This window comes from Sebastes fasciatus, chromosome 21 (assembly GCF_043250625.1).
Source record: "Sebastes fasciatus isolate fSebFas1 chromosome 21, fSebFas1.pri, whole genome shotgun sequence".
NCBI lineage: Eukaryota > Metazoa > Chordata > Actinopteri > Perciformes > Sebastidae > Sebastes > Sebastes fasciatus.
Genome location: NC_133815.1, coordinates 8736127 through 8758194, shown reverse-complemented (window position 1 = coordinate 8758194; position 22068 = coordinate 8736127). Strand labels below are relative to the sequence as shown.

The following is a 22068-nucleotide window of genomic DNA, read 5'->3' as shown; positions in this document are numbered from 1 at the left end:
GATGTCACTTGTGTCGGTTGGGGCTGAAAACTACAAGTTTTAAAAATGAAAAGAAAAATCAGGGGGGTGTGGAGTTAAAAAGAAGTGAGCTTACCGCTCCTCATCTCTGCTAGAGGCTAGCAGCTCGAGGCTACATTAGGCGCCACAAGCATTACAAACTAGAATCTTAGACTGAACAGTCAGTGGTCACGTTGCATTGTGGGTAATGTAGGCGCCAGATGCTCAAACTGTCCAGCCTGAGTCTGACAATGTTACAGGGGTGCAATGCTGCATCAACTCTTTTAAGCAAAAGAGTACTGCTGTAATTAGAGCTGCAACTAACAATTATTTTCATTGTTGATTAATCTGTCGATTATTTTTTCCATTAATCGATTAGTTGTTTGGTCTAGAAAATGTCAGAAAATGGTAAAAAATATTGATTAGTGTTTCCCAAAGCCCAAGATGACGTCCTCAAATGTCTTGTTTTGTCCACAACTCAAAGATATTCAGTTTACTGTTATAAAGGAGTAAAGAAACCAGAAAATATTCACATTTGGAATCAGAGAATTTGGACTCTATTTTGACTCAAACCGATTAATCGATTATCAAAATAGTTGCAGATTAATTTAATAGTTGACAACTAATCAATCAATCGTTGCAGCCATAGCTGCAATATAAAAATACGCCATAACGATAAGTAAAAGTCCTGCTTTGAAAAGCTAAACATATTTAAAATATCAAAAGTAAAAGTGCAGAGAAATGTGCCCTGTGATTGTTGTACTATTAATTATTGGATTATTATTACTGATACATTGATGTGTAAGTAACATTTTGTTGTTATAGTTGGTGAAGGTGGAGCTATTTTTAAGTATTTTATATACTATAACAATGCATCATATTTCATAATCTCATTATATGCTTAGTTTGTAAAATCTTAATTTGAAAAATATTGTGATTATAGTTGTCACATAACTGTAGTGGAGAAAAAGTACAATATTTCCCTCTGAAATGAGTAGAAGTATAAAGTGGCAGAAAATGGAAATAGTCAAGAAAAGTACAAATAGCTCAAAATGTTGTTTTCTGTCTCCAGTGTTTAATTAATTTCCTGTCATGTCTCACAGCTCCTGAGCTGGAGTGTAACTTTGAACACGGGCTGTGCAGCTGGAAACAAGAGCAGAGTGGAGGAGACGTGTTTGACTGGACCCGCATCCAAGGCCCCACTCCGACCATTAACACGGGGCCCTGGAAGGACCACACACTGGGCACCAGCTACGGCCACTACCTCTTCATCGAGTCCTCCACCCCCCAGGAGTTCAAAGACACGGCTGTGTTGCTGAGCAGAGTCTTCCAACCCACCCACCAGCGAGGAAAGGACCCGTCCAGGTCCCGCCACCGCTGTGTTTTCCGCTTTCATTACCACATGTTCGGCTCACATGTGTTCTGCCTGGCGGTGTACCTCAGGACCACCGCTGCAGGTCGTGGGTACATGTTGTGGGTGCGATATGGAGCACAAGGAAACCTGTGGCACAGGAAGACTCTCTACCTCACCAGCGCTCGGCCTTTCCAGGTAACTATAATGCTTGTAGGCTTTATAGGGTAGGCCTGATGAGGCAGAATATGCTTCAGATATTCCTTTCATGTCCCTTGCGTTCCTTAAAAACTGTAATCATTGACACTGAAGAAAAGTTTATCATTTTGGTTGAGAACCATGATGGATTATTACTGTATCAAGCCACTTTCCCACTGGACAAAAAAAACCCTTAACATCCACTAACATCTGGCTTTTGTCTGAATTCATTCCCGGGACGAATGACTCTGCAGTAGTCACGGGTATTTATTGGCTCCAGCTCCAATCGGTAGTGATGACAACATGACACCCGGATGGACATGCTAATTCTCGGCCCTTTTCTGGCACGATGCTATGCTTTGACGTGAATATATAATAAATATAATCAGCAGGGATTTGAACAATAATTCAAATTTATTAACATACAAAACATACAATTAATATGCGTTCTTCAAAGCCACCAGACTCAAGTCAGACAACAGTCGTTTTACCTCGCCGATCATCGAAACACACTTCATTCAAACTCGACAGAAACAAAATAAAACTCAACCGAACCGTCTTGGTTAGTCTTTCCACTGTTCCCACAATCACCAACTCTGGTTTATTAGAAATAAACCCTTAATTCACAGAGTTAGACGTGAAAATAAACAGCCATTATTCGCACTCCTCAAAGCCACCAGACTCCATTGACAGAAACAGTAATTTTGCCTCGTTGCTCATTGTCAAACACACTTAAATCAAACAAACAAACAAAATTAAACTCATCAAAACCGTCTTGGTTAGTCTTAAAGAGAGACTGAATAAATAGCAGAAGTAACCACTGTAACATTTTCACTGTTTTCTAGCACGTTCGTGACAAAGAACGTTACACAACTGAGAAAAAAAAAACCAGATAGGCATACTTGTCTACTGTCAATGAGAAGTCAGTCTATCACCTATTTTTATAGTTTTTTCTTGTGTTTAAAAAACCTGCATGTACGTGCTAATTTTGGTGTGAAAAGGGGATTACTGATGCTTTAAGCAAGCTAGTGTAAATTTCATTATATACTGTTGGGTAGTTTACTCTAATGCCACTTCTTGTATTCACATCACATCCTGCTTTAAATCCTTTGCAATCAGTCTCTTTGTGTAATCAAATGCAGAGATGCAGACATAAGCTACAGGTAAACACAGCTCCCCGGCAGCCAACAACGAAACGCTTGTGAAGCAAAGAGTCTGTGTTTAAGAGTGCACTACAGCGTTGCATGATGAAGATCTATTTAATAGCTTCGCTGCTCAACATCGATCTCTCCAAGATGGATGTTCTGTTGTCATTACTCATGAGTGAGTATAACTTGACAGGCAGTTAAAGACTTTTCCTCCATTATGGCATTGAAAACAGGAGCTCTGTTTGTCAAGTTAATTGACTGCAGAAAGGGTAAAAGTGAAAAAAGAAGGGACATTGATGAATTGAATTCAGACTCGTGACGGTCCATTTGCTCCCACGGTGGGCACGTTGCCACCAAATGACGAAGTATAATGATTTGACATCAAGATAGTCAATTGTACCAACTCGCTCGTGTTTGAGATTCAATATAACCAATGTGACCGCATCTAATGCACTAAATATGCAACAATGAGCTGAGCAGCATTAAAGTTAATTAGATTGTTTCCAAGAGGAGCTGTTTGCCGGGCCAGCAATTGGGAATAGCTGATTATTGGAAAAATATTTCAAAACATGTTTGCAAAACGCTGCTGCTGCTGCTTGAATCATGCTAATGTGACATTATAAAAACCTACAGTGAATACTCACAAGGGGCCTCTTCCAGATCGGGCTTCAAATTAACATTTAACAGGCTTTCTTTTGTTTATTAGATGAGCTTTATTCTGCAGTGCACACGTGTGTTGGCATGATTATTACAACAGCATTATCAGCAGAAAACATTTCCTTGTTTTTGAGGTTCAAGCTGCTTTCTTTGAAAGCTAATATCAGACTCTCTTCGTTCAATATTTCTTCTTGGCACAAAGTCAACAGACCTGGTGGCTGTTGACACAACTCATCTGAAGCAATAATCTTGTAGCTAATGATTTGTTGCATTGGAAAGCTGCTGACAAAACTTGAAATTCAGTGTATGTAGCAACGCTTACTGGCAAGCAGGCAAGAAAATACACTTAAACAGTATTAGAAAACAAAAAGCAACCACACATGGCGGTACCTTTTTATAATGTTGGGGCTGTTTTGGTGATTTGGTTTTGTATGTAAATGGTAAAAACATAGCTGTCTAAATATGTAGACTATTTTCTTACATGTGCAATTAATAACTTTAATTAATGATGACTGTATATCGTGCATGCATGCTTGCTAACTGGCATGATTTACTGGAAATGGATTTACAAATAGCGGGTGCAACCCAGTTTTAAATTGTTAGTCTAAACTGATATTTTCTTTTCAGATTGTGATAGAGGGTACAGTTGGAGATGATTTTAAAGGGGACATTGCCATTGATGACCTTTCCTTCCTGGACTGCGTCCCATATGAAGGTAAATGATTATGTCATGGCAGAAAAATATGAACTTTTCTATAACTTTTTAGGGCAATGTCTGTGTTCCCTTATTTTCAGTTTCAACTGTTGATTTGTGTTTTCTTCTCTGTTCCAGGAGAGCTCCCCACAGCGAATACCACGACCCCGGTAGTGACCACTCCAACCCCCACAGTTCAGCCCCACAGCTGCCCTGATGGACAGTTTGTGTGTGGGGCTCACGGGGAGTGTGTTGCCAACAGCAAAGTGTGTGACTTCAGACGGGATTGTTCTGATGGCTCCGATGAATTAAACTGTGGTAAAAGATTTATATTTTCATCACTCAGAATTTCTGCACAGAAAGCTTTAATTATTACATTCAAACATTCACAGTGCTGTGTCTTGTGTTTCCGTCTCGTCCCTTCTCTACTTATTTATCTTTCTCTAGTGAAGGAACAGTGTGATTTCGAAGGCGGTGACACTTGTGGTTGGAAGAGCGTCGACTCCTCTTTGGTCTCAATCCACGCGTTTCGCTGGTCACCTGACCAAGGGGAGAGCATTCATGATGGAGAGCAGTATCACCGTCCTGTTAATGACCACACGCTGTGAGTACCAGCAAAACTACAGTAATTTTTCAAGCAAAAATGGCAAATATTCTCTGATTCCACCTTCTCAAACTATGAGGATTTGATGCAAGTACATTAAATATCTTTATTTTAGACCGTTGGTCAAAAAAAGACAAGCAATTTGAAGATGTAATCTGAAATCCTATTCGAACAGGACTAGTATTACCAGAGGACCTTTGGCTGTGTTTTGTGCGCCGCATTCGCACAAGATAAGTGAAGTCTGTATTTTGCTTGAATTTAATGACACTATTCTAGGCTCTGCGTAACATCCGCTTATATTCAAAAATGTTATACTATGTAATATTGATATTTAATATTATAAATATTATTATTTTATATAGGCCTATTTATGTTGATAAAATATTCACAAACTTCTTGCTCCATTGCCCGTGTGAATGGGTCTCTATGGTGTGTAGCGAGATGAGCCTCCTGAATTTGCAACCACAATGCTGTCAAAACTTAACTTAAACCTAAAAATTTCCAATGAAGCCTCCTTAATTCTCGACAGGGAAAAAAGCCAGAAAAAAAGCGCAGAGAAAACAAAAAAACGTGCAAAAAAAAATCAACCCTAAATCAATGAGATGCCAATTCACATTGGACAAATATTATCACGTGACCTCTATGTTTTCTGTGGAGTTTTTACTTACAAATTACAGATATGGCAGGTTCGCACGAGATTAAGATCACAGACGACCTCCGCAATTAGTACAAATCACTAGAGGTCCCCAGGTAACACTAGTCCTGTGTGAATAGGGCTTTAGGTTCTTGGACATTATAATGACATTTCTTTTTACTATTTTCCGACATTTTATAGACAAAAAGATTCCTGATTAATCAAGAAAATAATGGGCAGATTAGTCGACGATGAAAATGAATAAATTAAATGTCAGTAAAATAATCAGAAATGTAGAAGTGGCAATTTCTTCTCATATTTTATGCATTATCACTTTTTACTTCACTAAAAGCTAAATGATTTGAGTGAGTATGGCCCGTCTACGGCGGATAGACAGTGACCTGATTGTCCTTATCTATGTTTTATTGAGTGGCCGTTGAGAGCAGAAAATGTCTCTTTCACCACTAGATTTCAGTAATTCCTTCCCTCAGCCAGAATTACAATCACTATCTTCCCTCATAACCTCTCCGTCTGCTTGAAACTCTCCTTCGTCGCTCCTGCAGCACCCTTAACTGGCTCCCAATCGATAAGCACGAGTGAACTGGAGAAGGGAAGCTGTGTCTTATTTAACCCTAGTGGAGCCGCACCTCTAATAGGAATTTAAAGAAGTGAAGCAGAAAGGGTTGGAGCTACATGTAGGGTGACCAGACGACAATGGGTGGACTTCAGGACAGGGGAGTTCAGGGTGGGTTTTGAGTCCAGTATATTACATTCAGTGTCATTGAACAGGAATTATAATAGTACTTTCTTTCCTGCAGACTTTGCAAAACGCTTTGTATGGATCTCACAAGGAAGCAATGATCCATGGGTACCTGCAGTAATGTTTTTTTCTTTTTGGCTTGATGTTGACCAGGTCCAGGGACACCGGGCTCCATGTCAGCGATGGATGGTTTAATTTCCCTCCAGAAATTTCTTTTTTTGGCATTTATTCACCTTTATTGGACAGATGAAAAAGGCAGACAGGAAATGGGGAGAGGGGGGGGGGTATGACATGAAACAAAAGTCCTGTGGCTGGAATCGATCCGGGGACTTGGCAGCTATGTGGCATGAGCTGTAACCATACAGCTACCGAGGTGCTTCCCTCTGTAAATGTTTTAATTCAACATCATAGCTATGCATCGCCACTAAGCACAGTTGTCTATCAATTCGTAGCACTACTGTGCACGGATAATTAAAAAAAAAAACTACAACAGCCATAATTCATGACATAACCGTGCCCATCTGTGGGTTTAACAACAATCAGTATTTAATGTTTTATTAGGCTATAACTAATCAAAACTTGGGTTGAGTCAAATTTTCGGGACAAACAGGACAGGATTTGGGATCCGGGACAACTGCACGTAATTCAAGACTGTCCCGATTTGTTCTGGGATGTCTGGTCATACTAGTTGGAGCAGGTATAGGCACAGATGAGGTCTGTGAAAGCAAGTACAGCACTAATCATCTTACATCTTACTGGCTTATGAGCTCAATAACGGTAAGTAGTTGACATTAGGACTGCAACTACTGTAATGATTATTTTCATTATCGCTTAATCTGCCGGTTATTTTCTTGGTTGACAGATACGTCTAAAAAACGCCAAAAAATTGTGGAAAAATAAAATTTTTCGAAATGGCAATTTCTTAAAGCCCTAACTGGCCTCTTCAAATCACTTGTTTTGTCCCACAAACAGTACAAACACATAGTTATTTAACTAACTGTTCCAGCTCTGGTTGTTATAACTGAAAGTAACATGGTCAGACTTATAAAAATATGACCTAAGCTTTAAAAATCTTTTTCTTTAAAGTCCCTCCACTGCAAAACGTTGTTGCTTATTGGATGTCTGACCTTCACTGTGCAGAGTTATGTATGTACAGAGTGTGACACTAGAAGGCTGTCATTACATTCATCTGCTGAAAGGGGAAAGTTTCTCTGTGCTCACCTTCAATATGCAGCTTACACAACTGTGATCTGGAAACTTGAAACCCCCGGTGCACATTTACGTGTTAACCATAAACCTTACAGTGAAGTATGAGACATGAAATGGATGCATGGAAGATCGTGGATTTTTCAATGAAGGAGAAGAAGTAGCTGTAATTTCAAGAATATTTAACAAAGTAATTGATTTCTTTGTGGAAAATTATTTTTAAAACAGAGTATTTTATACATCTGCACATCTGCGAGCGATCTTTTAATTTACAGGAAGCCAGTGGAAGTAAAATAGGAGAAGGAACCAAACAAGTGACCGTCTTTAGTGAATCTCATATTGCAGAATAGAAGAACATGGTTTGTTCAACATCACAAAAAAAGACAGGCTGTGCTTTCCAGAGGAGAAATGGGCACTCAAAACTATACATCAGCACATCAGAGTAGAAAGAGGTGGCACACCATCAAAGCAGTCGGTGTCCAGAGACCTTCCTAAAAGCAGTTTAAGAAGGTCAGCTATACACAAGGAAATAAAAAACGACTGAATTTCACTCAGATGTGCAACCAACCAAATCCAATAATGACGCAAACTCTCAGTTGATGCTAAAATTCGCTGTTGGACTCACAAATTGGGGACATAACGCTGTTGTTGTTCTGTACTTTCTGTCTTTCCTCTCATAGAGGCGGTCCTGAGGGTTGGTACATGTGTGCAGACAGTTCAAACGGAGGCTACGGTCAAACCACTGACCTCCAGACGCCCGCCATCTCCTCCACTGGGCCGCAGTGCACACTGGTCTTCTGGTACCACATGAGCGGATTCACAGTGGGATCGCTGCAAGTAAGACGAGTAAAACTACGGTAGAATAATAATCAGTGTAAAGGGTTTCATCAGAAAACTCATCAGGTTCTAAGGTTCTCACTATACTTGCAGGTGCTGTTGAAGTATGGAAACGTCACTCATGAGGTTTGGTCTCAGACCGGTAACCAAGGCAACAAATGGAGACGAGGAGAAGTGTTTTTGGGGTTATCGGACAACTTCCAGGTCTGTAAATTATTAGAGATACTTTCAAATGTGTTATATAATCAGATTCAATGCAATGAAATGGTTCATATTAGGGCTGTCAAAGTTAACACAATAATAATGCGGTTAATGCAATCAATCTTTCGGAGGTTGTAGCGGGCTCAGTGTTAAAGCTAGAAGGCAGATACTGACATCATATGAAACTAGAAAACCTCAGGAATCCATTGGTGCCAATCACTTAATTTGATTCAGAGGTCAGAGGTCAAGGGACCCCATTTTCAAAGGGGTCCCTTGTAAAGTAAAGTAGTAAAGTATCTTAAGCGATTCAATATTTTAATCGATTGACAGCCGTAGTATATATATATTTTTTTTAAATATAGACTTCATCTTATAAGATGCCTTTTTTCTATTGTGTACAGTAAGCTGCTGCTTTTATTGGCAGAATAATCACCAGAAATCTGAGTATAACACAAAAAAGTTACTGCTGCTTGAACACCTATTCATCATTTACTTTTCTTAACTCTTAAACTGACAGTTTTCAATGAAGATGCCTTTTGACATGATGTGTATTCCAGGTTCTTCATCACTTTTCCAAATATAGACATGCGATTCAGATTATTGACATTCAGTTTGAAAGACAGCCTCTTTCTGCAGGTAACTGTGAACGTCAATGTAATTGGCCCAATTTCAGTCCCGACAGGCTAAATTGGACACGATGATGACGATGATGATCAATGAATTGATTGAGTCTAATTCAGTCTAATGAGTCTCAACTTGTGAGTGTGACAGTAATCAGAGTTGCAATCCCTTCATGGTGTCTGTCTGTTGAGGTTATTCCAGGTCAGTGTGACCACAAAGACAGACAGAGGTCCCGTGTCATTGCATCTCTTTGACCAAATGCCACGGCCTTTGCACATTTTCACTGATGCACATTAACCTTTGTCAGAGCGGAGTGATGGTACAATCTGCACCTGAAGGGCCTTTTCACACCAAGCAGCTATGAGTCCAAGTGCCCTTTTCCTTTTTTCCCTGAGAGCTTCGTCAACTGACTGCAGAGTAACATCACTCATTAGAACAGCAGATATCAGCTCTTTTTGTTTCAGTACCTTATCTGATGACATTAAGCATAAACCCTTGTGTCTAAAAATGTGATAATCAGACAGGACGAAGAGTTAATCCTAGCTTTGTTGTCCTTTAACAGGTGGTGTTCAGGGCGAAGCGAGGGATCAGCTACATGGGCGACGTGGTGATAGATGATGTCAGCTTCCTGCACTGCTCCCCTCCTCTTCCTTCAGACCAGCTGTGTACACCTGAGCAGTACGCCTGCGCTAACGGCCACTGCATCCCCCAGGACAACCTGTGTGACTTCATCAACCACTGCGGGGACAACTCTGACGAGGACCCCTATATCTGCAGTGAGGCCTCCTCTCATGTCTGACTGACGACACCCTGCGAATGATTAATTCTCAGATCATTTTGACAGCCTGAATTTATTTAATTTTTTAATTGGTGTCTTTCAGAGGGCTTCAGCGGGCGCTGCAGTTTTGAATTTGACCTCTGCTCATGGCGTCAGTGCCGACAGGATGACTTTGATTGGCTGATCAAAGCGGGCAGCACTCCCACAGTTGGCACCGGGCCTTCAAGTGACCACACCCTGAGAGACCCCTCAGGGCACTACCTCTACCTGGAGAGCTCCTTCCCCCAGGCAGCCGGAGACGCCGCCCGCATATCGGGACCCTTACTGAGCCGCAGGAGCTCACAGTGCAAGGTGAGGCGAAGGTCCAAGTGCAAAAACAAAGATTAAAAGTTACTTTTACTTCATTCTTCAAACTGGAAACAACGTAGTATGATGCCATTCATTTCAATGTTACTACTAGAAGAACAATATATTGACAATTTGTTTTTATATTGATGCTCCCTTGAGAACAAAGGTTCTGCATAGAATATATGGCATCAAATAAACAAATAGTACCTACAGTAGTAAAAGTGAAATGCAAATAACTCAGAATAGATGGAATACGTTAGAGACATGGTAAAAAATGTAATAAAACATCAGCACTCCTGTGACTTCCCTGACATGAATGCTAAATTGTATTCTGTGAATCTAATTTGAAAGCTTCCTGCAGTTTGTTCCACTTTAAAGGGATAAAAAATAATATTTCCATTGGTCTCTGTATGGTATGTTTTAACTACATACTGAAGATACTGCAAATGTTCATATTATATTATATTATTCAGTGCTCTAATGACTAAAGAAGCAACAGCGTTATAATCAGCTGTCAACCTCATAGATGCAAATCGGAATATAATTTTCACTTAACAAATAACAAAACTAACACTAACGATTGAGTTGAAAAAGAGCTGAACTTCAACAGCTTTGGTATATTTACAGTATTCACATTTGAAGTTTTAGTTTGACTTTATGGGAATTGATGAGAAGATCGATAACACTCCCATGTATGTCTGTTAAATATGAAGCTACGGCCAGGAGACATTAGCTTAGCTTAGCATACAGACTGAAACCAGGTGGAAGCAGCTAGCCTGGCTCCGTCCAAAAGTTAATAAATCCCTCTGACTTCACAAGTTATATCGTGTCTTTTTAATTTGTACAAAAACCAAAGTATAAAAACAAGTTATGGTTTTTGTGTGGCTTATATGCTGGACCATTAAACAAGACGCAATATATTTATCTTTATGTTAAACTAAGCTAAGCCAACCAGCTCCTGGCCGTAGCCTCGTATTTAGCAGACAGACATGAGAGTGGTATCGATCCTCTCGTCTAACTCTCGGCAAGAAAGCAAGTAAATGTCAAGATGTTGAACAGTTCCTTTAAGCTTGCAGTTGAAAATGTGTTGCAACTAAACAGGCAATTACAGATTGAGTGTATACAGTATCTGTGCTTGTGTACTTCATAGTGTGTCTGTGTGTGTGTATATGTGTGTGTGCGTCCTCCCAGCTGTCAGTCTGATGCTCTACCGGGAACGATGTCTTGATTGACTGCTCTGGTTTGCTCTGCGCGTCGTGTCTGTCTTATCCCACTCCCGACCTGTCAATCAATCACGCAGTCAGCAAAAAAGACCCCAATTAAACTGAAGGGAGGGCTACGCAGGGGAGAAGTGAGAAGGAGAGAAGGACGGGAAATCTCTCTCTCCTGAAATGGAGAGTGTAGTTGTGCTGCTGTAGCTCATGAACACGCCTCCATTTGTAGAGAAAAGCTATAAAACATATCACTGCCTCGGCGCTCTGTGATGGACAGGCACAAGCTTTAATAAAGACAAGGACTGAAGGGAAAAAATGCATCGATCTAGAGACGCTATTAAAACTTAATTACCTTTCTGTGCCCATACTTTTCTTTCCATATTGTACCATGAGGAGTAATAGTTATTATGGAGAAAGGAAAGTGAAAAAGATCATTTAAAAGAAAGCGGTGTCTGGGTGCTAAAGAAGAATATGTCTATGTAGTAGTTAGTCACAATATAGGGATGTTCCTGACGACTAATTTCCTTGGCGTTTAAACAGAAGTTTAGAACAGTCGACTAGTCTAAAAGCAAGAAAACACTCACAATTCATCACAATTTAATCTGTAAGGTTAAACATTGTGTATAAGAGCCATTTGAAATCATTAGTCGCATTTTCAATAACCAAATAGTATTTTAAATGGCGCTGAAATCAATAAGCCCATATCCCCGGTGTCCACTCCGGTCGCCTGGTTGGAATGTGCCTCACAATCCCGGTGTTTGTGTAAGATTTAACGGCGGGGAATGTGGTCTAAGAGGAGTCATCGTTTGGCATCGCTTATGCCTTTAGTATCTTAGTGTGCAAGTTTTATTTCCACCTTCTCTTCCCCTTTCTTTCTCTCTCGAACACACACAGCGAGACACGTGGCGCTCAGCCCTTGATCGTCTCTGAAACGTTAAAAATTGTCACAGTCCTCAGTCAACATTTATTGAACAAAATATAGATGCATCATTTCCAAAATTGTTAAAAAAATGTTTTATATGAGGAAATATTCGACTTAATTCCATATGTGTTGGCGTTTAGCCTTTCAAATATGACTTTTTCACTGCGTCCAAAAACCTGTTAACTCTCTCACACGCACCTATATTAACGAGGCATAACAGCACCATAAATTACATTTATATAACCACCACATTCAAAGCTTCATTTGAAAACCTCAATCAAAGTTTGAATGTAAAAAATTACATTTAATACAGTCCTATCTGCTGGCCAATCCAATTGATCACCGCTATTTCGGGAAGAGAAGGTGGTGGCAGTCGGGGGTCGGGAGAACGCGGCAAGGTGGAAGTGAGGAGCGGCTGATGAGTTCAGATCAGAGCGAAGACAGCATTTGTCAATATGTGCAGTAATTTAAATGTGTACATTAATAAAATAATAATAAGTTTAACCATCTAGTACTTCTGGTGCCAACCAGCGAGGATAGCAATGTTTAATCTTTTTAAATGTCACGCAGACTTTACCAACATTTTGATTGCATACTGTATTTTTCTTCAAATATGTAGCTGCAAAATCAGTAATTATCTCATATTTCTACACTGTGAGAATGGGTAATGAGAAGAAATTGAGAATCAGAGTGGGAACATTTTGAAAAGTATCATTCACATCTGCACTCTGTAAGTCAGTGTCTTATTTTTACATATATCTCATTGTCCGTCCTTTTTCCAGATGCGTTTCTGTTTTCACATGTCTGGAGACGGCATCGGGACCATCAGCGTGTTCAGGAAAAGCGAAGGGCATCTTCATCTCCTTCTCAACCTGACGGGAGACCACGGCAACTACTGGCAGATGAGAGAGATCCCGCTGAGTCACAACGGGGACTTTCAGGTCATGTTTGAGGGCAAGGTGGGCCGAAGTGGAAAGGGTGACATCTGCCTGGATGACATCATTTTCTCTCCGGGATGTCTGCTCGCCTCGTCATCAAGAGTAGAGGACATCACTCCTCCACCTCCTGCAGGTAGACACTCTACTATGTCTCCTTTATTTTATACATGATGAGCTCTTCTTTTTCTCTGCTCCAACTGTGTCCCCCCCCCCCCTTGGACTCAAAACAATGTGAAGAATTGCTACTAGAATTTTTCATGTGATTATTTCCAGGGTCTAATCTCTTTGGTGTTATTATCAGGACTTTCATCCATCACATTATATCTAAATTTGATTTATGATAATCCTACTGTCTCTTTGAAGCACCTTTCAAAATATTTCTTCCGCTCACACAATGTCACTTTGTCGGTCAGTCCATCACTATAATGGTTTGCTATTAAATTTTGTACAAACAGTCATGATGAATCCATTAACTTATGGTGACCCCGGGTCTTTTCATCTAACACCACCAGGAGGTCAACATTTTAGTTTTTTAGTGAAATGTTCAACAACTCTCAGATGGATTGCTATTAAGTTTGGTTCAGCTATTTGTGTTGAACAGGATGCATTATGCACAAGCTTCTGACGCTCAGGGTCCCCGCCGGCCATATCCTCTTGCACGGATAATCCATAACTCCCTCTGCACTCATATTTTGGGATGTCATTTTCGCTGCTGGGAACATAACTAGTTTGTAATACAAGCGAAGAGAATATGGAAGTTCTGTTTTTGAGCGGTATCTAGCACACGCCCTGGGACATACTACTTCGTCATAACATTGTGCCTTGAACTTTGACCCTCTTGCTCATATATATGCTGCACAGAGGATTGTGGGTCAGAATAGCCAGAAAAGCATTCTTGCTTGCATACTGCAAAATGCGACTGGATGCAGTGGGACATCCTGGTATTTTTGTCATGCTGCATTTGACATACTATGTATTGGGATGTACTAAATCTTTTTCTGGCATACTAAATAGTATGGTAGTTTTGGTATTGGAACGCAGTCTGTCACGTCAAATGACGGCGCTGGATGCAGGAGCTGCGAACTCAGCTTTGTGAGTCAATATAGCACGCACTGAGGGATTTATTGCTTCAATCGACATTGACCATCAACACTGATTGGACATCCACATAAAAGGTGGCACATTTTTCCTTTAATCTAGTGCCATGATTTATGACCAAATGCTTGCAAAACTAATGAAACTCTCATCAGCCTCAGCTGTACTTTGTGTTTTGTGCTCATCATTAAATGTTAGCATGATAGTACATTAAACTAAGATAGTTAACAAGGTAAACATTGTACCTCAGAATGGTAGCATTATCATTGTGATGGTAGCATTTAGCTCAAAGCATCAGAGTCTCACAGAGCCACTAACATTAGGCTTTAGATCTGCATCCTTATGTGCTTTTTGGGGTGATTTTCTTCCCTGTGTTGTTAGAGCTGGATCAGAAACTGTTGTTGATTTGGATCGCCCTATAAAGCCAAATGAGACACTGGTATGCGTGCACTGTTGCTAGACAACTATGGTGACAAAGACTATGGTTCAACAAGTCACTGTCGCTTTACAAAACAATAATTACAGTAAAACGCCTGGCTTGTTCATACTGGAGCAATATTAAAAGGTATATTTCTGCCAAGGACTGCAGCCCAGATGAAGGCCAGTAGCTGGAACATAATGGATTTTATTATTGTTGCTCAACTAGCCAGTCAATTACAGCTTTTTAATTCCATTGTGACAAGGAGAGTGCTGGGATGGCATTCTCCTTCTTGCTTTTAGTAAATAACTGTACAGCTGTTGTATCACTTTAGGGCTGTTTTCCTATGAGAATATTTCAAAATGTTAAAAAATTACTGACATGTTCAGAAAAACATGTCTGCGGAGCCCCAAGTGCCAAAATAGATTATTTTCCTGATTTAGGTAATATATTACATTTTTACTAAAAGTGTGCTCCTACAAAATCAAATTAAATTAAATTAGTCTATAGGGCATTACCAAAACATGTGTCAGACCTCCTGGAAGTTGAGGACATTCATAACATCTGTTGGTTGTGTCTGGGTAAACATGGAGCAATATGGGCGTTAAACCCTCGAAAATCCAAAATTTTCCACAGGGAACGTGTTTTTTCTTAAATGTAAATATTAGGGCTGTCTATAATCAAAGTATTTAATCGCAAATTAATCACACATCTTTTATCTGTTTAAAATGTACCTTAAAGGGAGATTTCTCAAGTATTTAATACTCTTATCAACATGGGAGTGGACAAATATGCTTGCTTTATGCAAATGTATGTCTATATTTATTATTGTAAATCAATTAACAACACAAAACAATGACAAATATTGTCCAGAAACCCTCACAGGTACTGCATTTAGCATAAAAAATATGCTCAAATCATAACATGGCAAACTGCAGCCCAACAGGCAACAACAGCTGTCAGTGTTTCAGTCTGTTGACTTCACTATGGCTTTACCAAAACGGCATGTGATTATCATAAAGTGGGCATGCCTGTAAAGGGGAGACTCGTGGGTACCCATAGAACCCATTTTCATTCATATATCTTGAGGTCAGAGGTTAAGGGACCCCTTTGAAAATGGACATGCCAGTTTGGAGCATTATTTAACCTCCTTCGCGACAAGCTAGTATGACATGGTTGGTACCAATGGATTCCTTAGGTTTTCTAGTTTCATATGATACAACGCAAATTGCGTTAATGCATTAAACAAATTAGTGGCGTTAAAATGAATTTGCATTATCGCGTTAACTTTGACAGCCCTAGTTGAGATATGAAGAAAAGACACAATATAAATGCAAGAAGCAAAATTATGACCATTTTCTGTTAACTGCTGAAGGAAAAACATTTACTTGACACCCTGAGGTCCCACACAACATTTGTCACCGTCCGTCTCAGCACTGACTAAAGCCCCATCGTTGTCTGTATCCCAGACTTAGCAACTATTCATCTATTAGAAGTTCGTTACATTCTTTATGGGGGAACCCTTAAAGAGGCGAGAGAAATCAACAAGAGCTGATTTATTGCCATTGTTACTGCAGCTATAATTGGCCTATTAAATTTATAGCCTTTCTCTACTATTGGAAGTCGAGGAGAAGAGAGAGTTTCTGAATTGTCTGTGCTCAGAAACTGTGAAGCTGTGTGGTCCCTGCCTGCAAGAGTCTCCTTGTCTTTTTGAGATGAGCTGGAGAAGGCTTCTGTCCAGCAGCAGATGTGTGATGTGTAGGAGTTTCCCTACAGCTGTCTCTTTCTCTTACTTGTTTCACGTCTCGCTGTCTCTCTGCATTTGTCAGTATAAGTGCTCATCGTGAATAGCTAGACCCCCAGAGAGTCAGGGTGTTAATCAGTCAGTAGAGAGCTCTGAAGTAGTGCGGCCTCGCCGAGTAACATATATATATATATATATATACTTATACTTTAAGTGATTAAGTTAAGCAAAGGAGTTGTTAGTATCTGTTATAAGGATTCCAGAGTATAGAATTTGCTTTGTTGAGAAATACTAGAAAACAGAAGTGTTTTTTTTTTTCTTTTTCAAAACATGACAGTATCTTATACAGAAGTAAAAAGCAGAGCAAATAAAGCGTGATGGAAATAGAAAAAGGGATGTGAGTCTGTGTGAGAGTAGAGGGATAGAAATGATTTCTTGAAGGTTAAGACAGGGAGTACCACCGCTGCCCTGACAGTGAAATGAAGTTCATCCCTCCATTAAAGGAGCTGCTGCAGGCTGCGGAGAACGTACCATAATACTGATGAGACCAAAGACAGCAGGGACTGTAATTATATCCTGAAACGCCTCGGGGGCCTTTTCCTCCACTGCTTCATCCTATAATACTATCGCATGATATGATGGAGTGGTGAGAAACACTGCACAACCCCCCGCATCAGGTGTTTTTTATGGCTGGGAATTTTTATCTTGGCTTTAACATGATTGTAGAATACCTGCAAACAATAACAACAATGCATTATCAACATTGGCTCAGCACATTCACAGACTACTATGTATGTATTTTTACCAAATGCATGGAAAAATAAAATAAAATCCAGCAAACGTTTTAGATACAGCTTGTGAGCAAATCTGAAATGAGAGTCCCGATTTAACGTCCTGCCATTCTCTGTTTGAGCATTGTCAGGCTTTATAAAGTGGGCAGCAGAAATCATTACCTAATAAATAATGAAAGTGATGAGAAAACGTATTACATTCACGAGAAGAGAAATGGAGAGACGTCCCTCGCGCTCACGACGCTCATTAATTAAGGCTTCAGTGGCAATCTCTTCTTCCTCCAGTATCATTTTGCACATGGCGCTTTCTGTTAATTTCCTGTCATGACTGAAGAAAGCCGTGAGGAATGTATACTGTACGTTAACAGTCACGTATACTCAGTGGCCACTTTATTAGGTACACCTGTACAATGTAATGCAGTCCAGTACAACAGCCCTGTCATAAAATCTACCTTTACAAAGCTCATAATGTTCAGTTTTGGATGATGAATCGTTTATTATGAGGTCATAGTTAAAGATGGTGTTGTCAGAGGTATTTAAATTTTTTTTTGTCTTCTCTATTTACATACACGAGGCTGGCAGAATATGTATCCTGGTCCACTCGTACACGGGTATTTTTGTAAACATTGTTTTTCCTCCTTCATGCTAAAAAATTTTTTTCGTCCAGACGAAAATGGAAAAACACAACTGTCAAAGTGCTGTCAAAACCAGTGGGCAGGTTGGTCTACATTCAAACGTCTACTGTACCTGTGTTTGATGCACCAGGATCAGTTTCTTTTATACATTATTAAAAGAAAACAATAGAATGGAAATATAACATGTCAGATGTCAGAAGAAAGACAACAATACAATAGATCACATGGCATCTTGCTTCGATGCAAGATTGAACAATTTGCTTCACTTTATCTGCCAGACTTCTAATTCCATTGTGTGTGAATTCATTTGAAAAATTGATCTGGAGCACCATCCTTGCACCAGGGGGCAGTATCCCACTCAGGGTGACTGACCGACATACAGTATATGAGGACAGTGGGTCCCTGGTGTGAAGGTCACATTACACACATCACTGCAGAGCCCCGAAGTTATCCGTGTAAAAAGGAATTAATGAGGACGAATGAGTGCATTCAGAAAGCAACAGGTGAAGAACTGCATATGTAAAGAGATTTAGGCTGTTCTAGGAGAAGTGTTATATTATTAGCTTCAACCATTTTCTTTAAAATGAATCCACCAGTGTGCTCCACATCAGGTGGTGGTGAGGCATCCCGGCTTCACAGTGGGGAGCCGTGGCTTCCTGGCTTCCTGTGAGCCTTTGTTGGGGCGCATTGCTTCTGGTCCTGTGCATCTGAAGAGGAACAAAAGATTAGGAGAGACTTATAGCCCTTTCTCTCCTTTACTTACAGGGACCACCCCTCTTCATCACGCCTCATCTCCCTTTCTAACTCTCCCCAAAAACCAAGCACTGACCCCGCTGGAATGCCTGTCGCTAAAAAGAGAGCAGATTACAGCCTCCTGCTGCACCGCCACCCTATGATACACTGATTTGGGCTCATAGCCCCATGCAGGGTCCCTTGTCTTCTTAAGCTTCTTAAAGAGACCCTGATGCTGCATGCAGATTGTCCCCCCACTCTTCAGTTGACTTCTTATGCTCTGAAGTTAATACTGAACTCATGTGGTGCTGTTAAATCTGGTGAAGAATGCAATAGATAGGAAAAAAAACAGGATGCAGAAATCTTTACTGCACTATCCAATTTTTGAAGGAATAGTTTGACATTTTTGGAACTATGCTTATTTGCTTTTTGTCAAGACATGTCTGCACGGTGAATATGAAGCTATAGCCAACAAATAAGATGTAATTAGTGAGCTTTAGAGGTGCTTGTAGGTGGCTTTTGTTACCTTTGGACAGACACAGGCTAACTGTTCCCCCCTGTTTCCAGTCTTTATGCTAAGCTAAGTTAACAGGCTGCTGGCGGTAGCTTCCTATTTACCGTACAGACATGAGGGTGTTATTCTTCTAACTCTTCTCATCTAACTCTCGGCAAGAAAGATAATGAGCGTGTATTTCCCTCCTCATAATCTTGACCTCTGACCCCTAAGTCTCGCTCTGTACAATAAAACATCGTTAACGTGTCAGTATGCTTGACATCAGACCCAGACACATTGTCAACATACCTTGTCATTGCTGGGAAATGTATTACTTTACATATATTAAAACATACACAGACTGACATTGGGAAACAAACCTTAGAAGGCTGAATGATATTTTATTTGTGTGTTTTATTTCCAGGCTCTTGTCCTCCAGGCTTCCTGCCTTGTGAAAACGGCCGGTGTTTCAATGCGGGGCAGAGCTGTGACTTCACTGATGACTGCGGCGATGGCACTGATGAAAAGGATTGTGGGACTTCTTGCTCCTTTGAGAGCGGGTGCTGTGGCTGGAAGAGCTCCCTGGCTGATAATTTTGATTGGACGCTGGGGACGGGATCTGTGAACAGCATACGGCCTCCGTATGATAACACGTTGCTGGATGAAAGTGGTATGTGTTCACAGTTTTCCCTTCACGCATTTCGTGCGTTGCTCGTACACACTTCAACAAATTTAAAAGTTGTACAACTCCAAATTTCTCATTAAAAATGAAGCCTCCTCTTTGAATTACCATCACTTCTGGGTGGTTTTGTATAATCGGAGTGAATGAAACTTGAGCTGACTTTCAAATTTCCACCTGTTAAACCAAAAATGCTGCGGTAGCTCTCCTCGCAATGTTTAATTCATGACTAAATCAATGAGCTACCGCCGGCTATGTTGAACATACAGCAGGTGAGCCTTCAGGGGATTGATGCAGGGCTTTTAGGTCTGTTATTCTATTATACAGTGTCATGGTAAAAAGGGATACGCATGAATAAATAAACACATATGTACACACACAACTCATGGCGGTGCTTCTCCTAAGCATCTTAAAGTTGATACAGCGTCTGTGTGAGAGCGAACAGTAAACAGTCGGGCTGATATCATTGAGATATAATTAAAAACAGAAACACTGGATTACATGCACGCCTCGCTTCCTGTGAATCCCGCTTTCGTGAGAAGGTAACCTGAATCCAGAGCGGGATTGGCGAACTCCACCACCAACAATTAAACCTAAAGAGGGAGATAATTACGGCTGAAAAATTCAGACCATGAATAATATCAAAAACAACGTTTGATTTCATGGAGATCTGAAGGATTAAAACTTTAAAATGTAATCTTGTTTGGATTTTTATATTCAGTAATAAAAGTTGTAACGCTAAAAAGTTCTCTGAAATTATTGATTATGTTGAAAACAACTGCCAGATTTCTGCAGAAAGAAAGAAAGACTGGACTCCCTTTGCATTTGCATTCATCCATCTTTCCGGGTTTCTTCCTTTCTTCAGGAGCTCGACTCGACTGAGAAACTTTAAGAGTGGTCCCCGGGTGTCGAAAGGTTGTGAGATACTAGGAGATGTGTCAGAGATTACTCTGCGACCCCCGGCCCTCGCTCCCCCGACCACACTGTTCGTGACCGTGCGGTAATTTGTCACTGGCTGCCCCTACAGAGATACTTATCAATTCCTCCTCTTTCATCTCTCTTTAGGTCATTTCGTGTATCTGGAGGCTACGCCGGTGGGACTCAAAGGCGACAAAGCTCACATTAGGAGCTCTGTTTGGAAAGAGTCGAGCCCCATCTGCAAGCTCTCCTTCTGGTACTACATTTCCCACAAGGCCATAGGAACAATCCGCCTGCTGATCAAGGTAAGGAGAGGGTTTGACTCAAACTCTGTTTGCACTCAATCATGATAAGAAATGATGAATCGAACTGATGCCACTTCATGATAGTTTATAAAAACGAACCCTGCTTTCGCTTTCCATTAAGCGGGGTTACCATGGTTACCAGTGCTTTAAGTGGGCCTGTACTCGCCGGTACGCAGTACTGGCACTTATATATATAGTATATAATATATTTCTTGCAGACTGGCACTTCTCACAAGCTGCCACTACTCTTTTCTCCATGTCAGGCTGTCTGGGTGATTCATACGGTTCCTTTAACCGGTAGAAAGTTTTGTCTTTTTGGGCGCCATCTATAGTAATAATAATGGTGATTTTGTGAAATTGCATAGTTTTAAGTCAAAAACCTTCAAATTTGATTGCCAGAGGATCTCCAACCCCAATATATCCTAGAATCTTTTATTCACTGTAGAAATTCAGAATGTAATAATGTACTGGCATTTATTTTATTCCACTTCAAACACTGTTAGTCTCTCCAGTTGTTGTTTTTTGGATCTGTGGGGGGTTGAGGTGAGTCGTGGGGGGTCGTGGTGACCCCTCGGCCCAGAGCAGCCTCGCCCCAACCCCACCATCTGGACTCACACCAGCCCTGCCAGTTCTCCAGGCTTCTCGCTTGTTAGGCATTGGGCCATCTCGTTTGTGTATGCATGGTTGACTTTCAGGGATTAAGATTTCTGCTTGTAGCTTTTCCGCCATTGAAATTCTGCTGTGATTTACTGTGCCTGCATCCTCTGGTCTGTGCCGTCTCCACCTCATTTAACTTTGTCAGGTACGACTCAAGGTGCAGGAGTCGTGCCTGAGAGGATTCATTCTTCGATGTGTGTTTGTGTGTGTAAAGTAAGTGTTAGGATTTGTCTCACATACTCACATATGCGCAGCACAAGTGAGATTGTTAGTGTGTCCTTGTGTGCGCTGCAGAAACCCAAATTTGCAAAACACGTCAGCAAGTTATCATGCAAATTAGTTTGTTTTTTCTTCAAACAGCAAGAGGTTGTATCCCACACTGCAGAATTTACATTTCATTACTCTTGCAAAAAGTGACACTGATTCTGTCTCATGCTGCAGCTGCCACATCATAGAGGCAGCAGAGCTCATGATGTGACTGTTTTTAGGAGAG

The 22068-nt window shown here is 40.6% G+C and overlaps 1 protein-coding gene across 4 annotated transcripts in view; it reads left to right on the top strand.

Annotated features, from left to right (window-relative positions):
* Positions 1-22068, top strand: part of malrd1 (MAM and LDL receptor class A domain containing 1) — a 56866-nt gene that overhangs the window by 9591 nt on the left and 25207 nt on the right. For 3 of the 4 annotated variants that reach the window (XM_074622683.1, XM_074622684.1, XM_074622682.1), the window contains exons 10-20: positions 1101-1546; positions 3979-4066; positions 4184-4363; positions 4493-4649; positions 7930-8086; positions 8180-8290; positions 9471-9684; positions 9790-10037; positions 12953-13241; positions 19441-19686; positions 20761-20918. In XM_074622683.1, the coding sequence (XP_074478784.1) occupies positions 1101-1546; positions 3979-4066; positions 4184-4363; positions 4493-4649; positions 7930-8086; positions 8180-8290; positions 9471-9684; positions 9790-10037; positions 12953-13241; positions 19441-19686; positions 20761-20918 (2294 nt within the window). The remainder of the gene's footprint in view (positions 1-1100; positions 1547-3978; positions 4067-4183; positions 4364-4492; positions 4650-7929; positions 8087-8179; positions 8291-9470; positions 9685-9789; positions 10038-12952; positions 13242-19440; positions 19687-20760; positions 20919-22068) is intronic. The other variant, XM_074622685.1, reaches the window with a different exon arrangement.